This window comes from Salmo salar, unplaced genomic scaffold, assembly GCF_905237065.1.
Source record: "Salmo salar unplaced genomic scaffold, Ssal_v3.1, whole genome shotgun sequence".
NCBI classification, from domain to species: Eukaryota; Metazoa; Chordata; class Actinopteri; order Salmoniformes; family Salmonidae; genus Salmo; species Salmo salar.
This window is the reverse complement of record NW_025550940.1, coordinates 449,407-458,003: the sequence shown is the minus strand read 5'-3', so window position 1 is coordinate 458,003 and position 8,597 is coordinate 449,407. Positions and strand designations below refer to the sequence as shown.

Sequence of the window (8,597 nt, the reverse complement as noted above, 5' to 3'; positions counted from 1 at the left end):
TTGTAAACGTCAGCCACACCTCATGCTTTCATATACTGTGTGGTTGTGATATCTAGTGGGAACGCATTAGCACGGTAGACTCTGCTGCCTTGTTGTCAGTAGGGATGTTACTTTTGATACCGGAGCTACGAGGCCTGCGTCCAAATCGCTAAGCAGTAAACTTCAAAGCAGTGTACCGATGCCCGTATCACTTTATCAGCAGCACGTCATCAATGGCGTCTGAAGCTTCATTTCATCAAACAACCACCTGATTGGTTTGGTATTGGGCTTGTTCGACACTGCAGGCGACTGCCGACTGACTGATCTACAAATCACTATACATCATAAATAACTACTCATTATTATTTATAAATCAGTCAACCAGTCACCATTTACCCACAATGCAGCATGGATTTGATGCTCTCGAGCACGGCCAGTGGTTTAGTGGATGACATAAAGGCTACGCTGTGCACGCTCTAGGGCGTGTGGGACGTCATCTATAATAATGTGACTGTTCTAAATTCTGTGTTGCTCAAACCTGTTGAACCTACATTACCGTTCAAAAGTTTGGGGTCAATTAGAAATGTCCTTGTTTTCCATGAAAACATACATGAAATTAGTTGCAAAATGAATAGGAAATATAGTCAAGACTTTGACAAGGTTATAAATAATGATTTATAATTGGAATAATAATTGTGTCCTTCAAACTTTGCTTTCGTCAAAGAATCCTCCATTTGCAGCAATTACAGCCTTGCAGACCTTTGGCATTCTAGTTGTCAATTTGTTGAGGTAATCTGAAGAGATTTCATCGCATGCTTCCTGAAGCACCTCCCACAAATTGGATTGGCTTGATGGGCACTTCTTACGTATCATACGGTCAAGCTGCCCCCACAACAGCTCAATAGGGTTGAGATCCGGTGACTGTGCTGATCACCCCATTATAGACAGAATACCAGCTGATTGCTTCTTCCCTAAACAGTTCTTGTATAGTTTGGAGCTGTGCTTTGAGTCATTGTCCTTTTGGAAGGATTCAATGTGTTGGTCTGGAGGGAGGGGAGGTTTGGGGAGTACTGAAGGAAGCATTGAACGTGTTGGTCTGGAGGGAGGGGAGGTTTGGGGAGTACTGAAGGAAGCATTGAACGTGTTGGTCTGGAGGGAGGGGAGGTTTGGGAGTACTGAAGGAAGCATTGAACGTGTTGGTCTGGAGGGAGGGGAGGTTTGGGGAGTACTGAAGGAAGCATTGAACGTGTTGGTCTGGAGGGAGGGGAGGTTTGGGGAGTACTGAAGGAAGCATTGAACGTGTTGGTCTGGAGGGAGGGGAGGTTTGTGCGTGAGGCTGTCATCCTGGGTCATATTTTTACAGTGGTGTAAAGTACTTAAGTAAAAATACTTTAAAGTACCAATTAAGTAGTTTTTAGGGGGTATCTGTACTTACATATTTATATTTTTTGACAACTTCTACATTCCTAGAGAAAATATTGTACTTTTTACTCTATACATTTTCCCTGACAACTGTTAATGTTGCGACAGTTCGTTTCTGGTAACAGAACAAAATAGTCAGCACATAGTAACTTCTGATTTAGCTGTACTTTAATTAATGCAAACACGTGCGTGGTATATGTGTGGTTCGTGTATATATACGGTCTCGCTGTTTTACCTCGCAGGGCAAACAGAGAAGAGGGCGTCACATTCTATTGTTCTCTCTTATATACTCTGACAGAGATAGTTCCCGCTCAATGCTGGCCTGTCCGAGGGAGGAGGAGCGTGGTTTAAACTTGCTCCTCCTGTCGTCGGCGTGTAGGCTGATCCCAGCGTCGTGACGCACTTCCTGTTGCCGGTTGTAGTTCTTCTTGTCTTCAACAGTTAATTTACCCGTAGTTTATATACTTAATATTGTAGCATAGCTTCCCCGGTATATTATATAAGTTATGCATACAAATAGCCAGTTCAACCCTAACACAACCAAAAGTCCTGGTTCCATTTAGAATGCTGAGCAGGACAGGAACATGGTCCAATACACGCATTATCAAGAGAACATCCCTGGTCATCTACTGCCTCTGATCTGGAGGACTCACTAAACAAAGAACATCCCTGGTCATCTACTGCCTTGCCTATGATCTGTCTGAAACACTCATCCAGCCATTCCTCTGGGTAACCCCGCTGTCTGAAACACTCATCCAGCCATTCCTCTGGGTAACCCCGCTGTCTGAAACACTCATCCAGCCATTCCTCTGGGTAACCCCGCTGTCTGTAACACTCATCCATCCATTCCTCTGGGTAACCTCGCTGTCTGTAACACTCATCCATCCATTCCTCTGGGTAACCCCGCTGTCTGAAACACTCATCCAGCCGTTCCTCTGGGTTACCCCGCTGTCTGTAACACTCATCCAGCCATTCCTCTGGGTAACCCCGCTGTCTGAAACACTCATCCAGCCATTCCTCTGGGTAACCCCTCTGTCTGTAACACTCATCCAGCCATTCCTCTGGGTTACCCCGCTGTCTGTAACACTCATCCAGCCATTCCTCTGGGTAACCTCGCTGTCTGAAACACTCATCCAGCCATTCCTCTGGGTAACCCCGTTGTCTGAAACACTCAGACAGTCAGCTTGTTTGTCATAGTCACTCTGTGTACTACAAATGCTGTGTATGCAACTGTATTGGCTGATGGGGAGGATCTTTTTTAGGGGTGTAGGGTGGAAACTGTCTACATGTAACAGGGAATTCCTGTCCGTCGGCTTCCTGTATAGGTCTGTGCTAAAACCACCCCCCTCCATCTTAATCAAAATGTCCAGATAACTTGTTTCATGCTCATCAAAGGTGAGGGTGAATTTCAGATGTTCACTGCTTGTATTGATGAAGGAGTGGAATCGATGAAGTTCCTCTGCTGTCCCCTGGAATAGAAGGAACACGTCATCAATGAAGTCTTTTTCAGAGCCTGATGAAGTGCTAGAATGGATTGTTAGGGCTGACAATCACATTCTTCTCTAACATTCCCACATACAGATTGGCATAATTAGAAGCTATTTTTTAAACTACAATGACCATAAAGACCTGCGTGTCTACTTGTCTTGCTTGTGTTTGTTTTACACCTGCTTTGTAAAAGAGACAGAAGAATGCACAATGGTCAATGCTATCTGGGATCCTTGGGACATCCCTACCCTAAACCCTAACCTTAACCATTTTAAATGTCAACTTTAATGGGCTAGGGATGTCCCAAGGATGTATCTCTACCTAAAAATACATGATCTAAATGATTGATCGTTGGTATTCAGCAGTCATAAAGCCTTATTTACTTTAATGAACTACTAAAATAGTGATTTTGTCAGACAGCATAGACAGCAGCTCTACACTTTATTGACTGATCCATTCATCCTTCCATCCCTCCTCAGCCTTCCTCTCCTCTGAAGACCAAGTGAGGGTGGAGCTCAGTCAGAGAGCTGTTGAGGGACTGGTTAGGAAGAACACTTCTACAGCCAGAGAGGTGAGAGGTCACACATGGTTTATATGGTAAATATTTATGTCCCCTTAGTGGTTCATCACGTCAGCAAAAGGGAATATGTTCCATCATCTATGTTTATTTACATTAGTGCAAATTGTCCACTGATATTGGTGTAATTTCTCACCCCTTTTGGCTGTATGAAAGTTAATTTCCCCTCAGGCACACATTTGTTCTTTGATATTATGAAGGGCATTGGTGTCAAATGTACTTTTCCCCTCATTCACCCCATCTCTTTACATTGCTTATGCATATTCGGTGGCCTGACTGCATCCAGACTATATCAAAGGCCCATCCTGGTAGATCTGAACCTAATGCAGCTTGGAGTGATCGGATGACAGAAGTCACATTTAGGTGCCAGGTGTAACTGAGGCCAGAGATGCTCCATATCCATTACTTTGAGTGTTTTATATAATATGACTAAATGTGTTTATTTCTGTGTTGCATGGGCATTTATTAAATGGAACGGCAAGGCCACAGAACATGACATAAGCAGAGCTGTGGGAGACCACCTCAAGCCCCTGGTAGAGCCGGGGTTGGTGTTTACCACTCCACCACGCCTTCAGCAGGCTGGAAAAGTGGGATTGATCTGTTTGATCCATTTGTTTGTTTCAGTTTCCAGTAGGTGAATCCTTTGACGTATTGTTGATTTCAACATTTTTCATTATCAACAAATGCACTGGGTTGGTTGAAAAGTGATACTAAACGTACATAACACGCACTATTTTGACATAGTGGGAGAAATACTGAATTTATACTCTTTTTCATACCAAGATACCCGTTGCTTTTGCACATATTTGTTGATTGGTCAGTCATTGGGTTTATTTGTTTTACAATATGTTCAAATCAAATCAAGCTTTATTTATATAGCACATTTCAGACATGGATGCAACACAATGGCATCACAGAAAAAAAATGAAAATAAACAAATATTTAGTACTCAAACACAAAAGGATAAAAAACACAATAACTAAAAGACTACTAAGGAAAATCACAACAAACAGAAGACTAACAACTGAAAGACTAGTGAACACCCTAAGGAAATGCCATTGATTAAAATATTAACAATAGGATGCAATATCCAACCCATAATATAAGCTTGTTTGTTGCTACGTTCCCCATCAAGAAAACCAGAAATGCCCCTTACATAGAAGAGGGAACTAACAAAGAGTCACTGACAACAACCACAACTAAAAACCGGACCAGCTCAGGTGAAACACCTTCCCACTAACGAGATGGACAAGCCAGCACAGGTGTAACACATACTGATTAACGAGGTGACACCAATCAGTGCGTCCTACGTGCTAACGAGCTAGATGTGCTAAAATCCAAACCTCAAAACATAAATGGAAAAACCAAAGAATGTAACACCTTCCCCCTTAAGAGAATACTTACCACCAACAGAAAACAACTTCCATTTCACATTATAATCAACTACAATGCTTCACCTTCACCAATATAAACATGGTGTCTACTGGCTGTCAACAATTAAAAACAAGAAGAAAACTTATTTTTTTCCCCACTAGCTTCTAGAACTCTATCTTCCTAAAACTCACTAGCTTCTAGAACTCTCATCTTCCTAAAACTCACTAGCTTCTAGAACTCTCGTCTTCCTAAAACTCACTAGCTTCTAGATCTCTCATCTTCCTAAAACTCACTAGCTTCTAGAACTCTCATCCTCTTGGAACGAGCCCAAACAAAACTCATCTCCAATATGGAAAAACATGCAGTCAAAATAGTTTGTGTTCCATGGCAACTCACTGGCTAAACGCAAAACTTTGACTGCACACCATTGAGACAATCCTTACCATGGACATGTCTGTTTTCAAGAGGAAACACCTGCAATATTATCATTAAAATCATTAAATTACTCCTACTACAATGTTAAAACATTCTATATTGTGACATTTCATTGATATCATGAAACAACTCCTTCATGTATGTATTGTCTAATATTTGATCAGAGATCTTTTATCAGATTATCTCTGGTCACAGCTAAGAGGTTTCTCTCCTGTGTGTGTTCTCTGGTGTACTGTCAGATTGCCAGATTGAATAAAACTCTTCCCACATTGATCACAGCTATAAGGTCTCACTCCTGTGTGTGTTCTCTGGTGTACTGTCAGACCACTAGATGAAGCAAAACTCTTCCCACATTGATTACAGCTATAAGGTTTCTCTCCTGTGTGTGTTCTCTGGTGTACTGTCAGACTGCTAGATGAAGCAAAACTCTTCCCACATTGATCACAGCTGTAAGGTTTCTCTCCTGTGTGTGTTCTCTGGTGTAAAGTCAGCTGGCTAGATGTAGTAAAACTCTTCCCACATTGACTACAGTTATAAGGTTTCTCTCCTGTGTGTGTTCTCTGGTGTGTTGTCAGACATCCTGATGTACCAAAACTCTTCCCACATTGATGACAGCTATGAGATTTCTCTCCTGTGTGTGTTCTCTGGTGTAAAGTCAGCTGGCTAGATGTAGTAAAACTCTTCCCACATTGACTACAGTTATAAGGTTTCTCTCCTGTGTGTGTTCTCTGGTGTAAAGTCAGCTGGCTAGATGTAGCAAAACTCTTGCCACATTGATCACAGTTAAAAGCTTTCTCTCCTGTGTGTGTCCGCTGGTGTACTATCAGGGTGATTAGCTGAGTAAAACTCTTCCCACATTGATTACAGCTATATGGTTTCTCTCCTGTGTGTATTCTCTGATGTGATTTCAGGGTTTGTAGCCGAATAAAACTCTTCCCACATTGATTACAGCTATACGGTTTCTCTCCTGTATGTCCCTGCTGGTGTACCATCAGGCTGCTTAGCTGAGTAAAACTCTTCCCACAGTGATCACAGCCAAAAGATTTCTCTCCTGTGTGAATTAGTTTATGTATTTGAAGGTCTACTGAAGAGCTGAATCTTTTTCCACAGTCAGAGCAGCAGTGAGATTTCTTCCCTGTGGCTCTATGCTGGTGTTTCTTGAGGAGTTCTGATCTGGAGAGACTTTTCTCTGCCTCATCAGCATCATGATGTTGTTGAGGATCCCCAGAGGATCCACGATAGTCCCGTCTCTCTCCTGTGTGAATCACAAAGTCAGACAGATGGTTAAATGCCCACAACAGCAGAAATCCACTGTTTATTTGAGGAAAAAGGTGATGCCCAGAGATACCCATTAGTGGTAACTAGAAATAAGTTATTAAAGTTGTTGAAACTCTAAGCAGTGTGCCAGACAACTATTGGTCTCCAATATAGGCCCCTTTCTGTATTTGCTAAAATTGCGGCGCGAGGGCGATGCGCACACAATTTCATTGCAGAAACTCCTCCCTGCTAATGAGGCTGATCCAGGGGCGGCAGTTAGCCTAGTGGTTAGAGCGTTGGACTAGTAACCGAAAGTTTGCAAGATCGAATCCCTGAGCCGACAAGGTAAAAATCTGTCGTTCTGCCCCTGAACACTGTTCCTAGGCCATCATTGAAAAGAAGAATTTGTTCTTAACTGACTTGCCTACTGAATTGGTTGCAGAAACTCCTCCCTGCTAATGAGGAAACCACTAGTTATGGATGTAGTATATCTGGTAATGAGGAAACCACTAGTTATGGATGTAGTATATCTGGTAATGAGGAAACCACTGGTTATGGATGTAGTATATCTGGTAATGAGGAAACCACTAGTTAGTTATGGATGTAGTATATCTGGTAATGAGGAAACCACTAGTTAGTTATGGATGTAGTATATCTGGTAATGAGGAAACCACTAGTTATGGATGTAGTATATCTGGTAATGAGGAAACCACTAGTTATGGATGTAGTTTATCTGGTAATGAGGAAACCACTAGTTATGGATGTAGTATATCTGGTAATGAGGAAACCACTAGTTATGGATGTAGTATATCTGGTAATGAGGAAACCACTAGTTATGGATGTAGTTTATCTGGTAATGAGGAAACCACTAGTTATGGATGTAGTTTATCTGGTAATGAGGAAACCACTAGTTATGGATGTAGTATATCTGGTAATGAGGAAACCACTAGTTATGGATGTAGTATATCTGCTAATGAGGAAACCACTAGTTATGGATGTAGTATATCTGGTAATGAGGAAACCACTAGTTTTGGATGTAGTATATCTGGTAATGAGGAAACCACTGGTTATGGATGTAGTATATGAATCCTACAGACGAAGAACCGTATATGTGACATTTTTCAAAAAAACGAGATATACATGAAAAATCATTATTGGACACCCTTTTTCTATAGTGAACCGGTTTCACAAGCTTTCCACGCGCTAATTAACAATATGTTTAAATTTAAAGATAGGCTCTCGTGGAATAACCGTTTATGTGCACCACTCAGAATGGACGGACAAGCGCACAAGTTTTCTGTTGCTGATGAAAATCACCGAAATGTGGGAAAGAAACGTAAAACAAAACTAAAAGAATGGAAAGACAGGCAAAGGAAGATCTTACGGGATGCGGGAAAACCCTATACAAATCGTAAGGGTCAAGAAAAAACTAGGAAAAGCTGTCCAAAAGAGGTATGTGGAAGAACCGTATATCAAACAATCAAGCTAGCTAGCTATAGAGTACAGTAACTAACATGTATGTTCTGGGTTGTCTAATTTGTAACTATAGAGAAAACATATTAGCTAAAGTTCGTTGGCTACTAACTTATACATTATCGTTACAAATGTTATTGCTAGATTATAGAAGAAACATAGCTAGCTACTTTTTGTCCATCCACCGGATGATTCGACATGGCTACAGTAGCTAGCTAGTTATATGTAACGTTACACTGTATCCTGCAGGGAAGAGCGTGTTCCACGACGTGCAGAAAGGATTGTGGAAAGTTGATTGATGAGCGCAAGCTGCATCTGTTCAACAGTTTCTACACTGTCCCATACGAGAAACAACAAGCACAACCAGCAAAACCATTCAAGGTGATGAGGATGCAATGTGAAGACTTCAGTCACATCCCAGATTCTGTTCTCAAGCGACCAGCTGGACTACAGATCACTTCAGTGAGGTGGTTAAAAGTCACATGTATTGCACAGAGAATAGTTTACTAACATCCCATCAACATGCAACATGTTGTTCTAACAATAAAATATCCTAATGATTCCCTTTTTTTATTCATTACAATATACATCT

At 41.5% G+C, this 8,597-nt stretch overlaps 1 protein-coding gene across 1 annotated transcript; it reads right to left on the bottom strand.

The window, feature by feature from the left end:
- Nucleotides 1–5,583: 5,583 nt before the first annotated feature.
- LOC106607608 (zinc finger protein 180-like) lies at nucleotides 5,584–6,627 on the bottom strand (the record flags this gene model as incomplete). The annotated part of the gene is made up of 3 exons (XM_045714134.1): nucleotides 6,624–6,627; nucleotides 6,345–6,500; nucleotides 5,584–6,176 (listed from the first exon to the last, which is right to left on the bottom strand). Coding segments are annotated over exons 1-3 (753 nt in total), but the record flags the coding sequence as incomplete, so codon positions are not given.
- Between the last annotated feature and the right edge of the window lie 1,970 nt (nucleotides 6,628–8,597).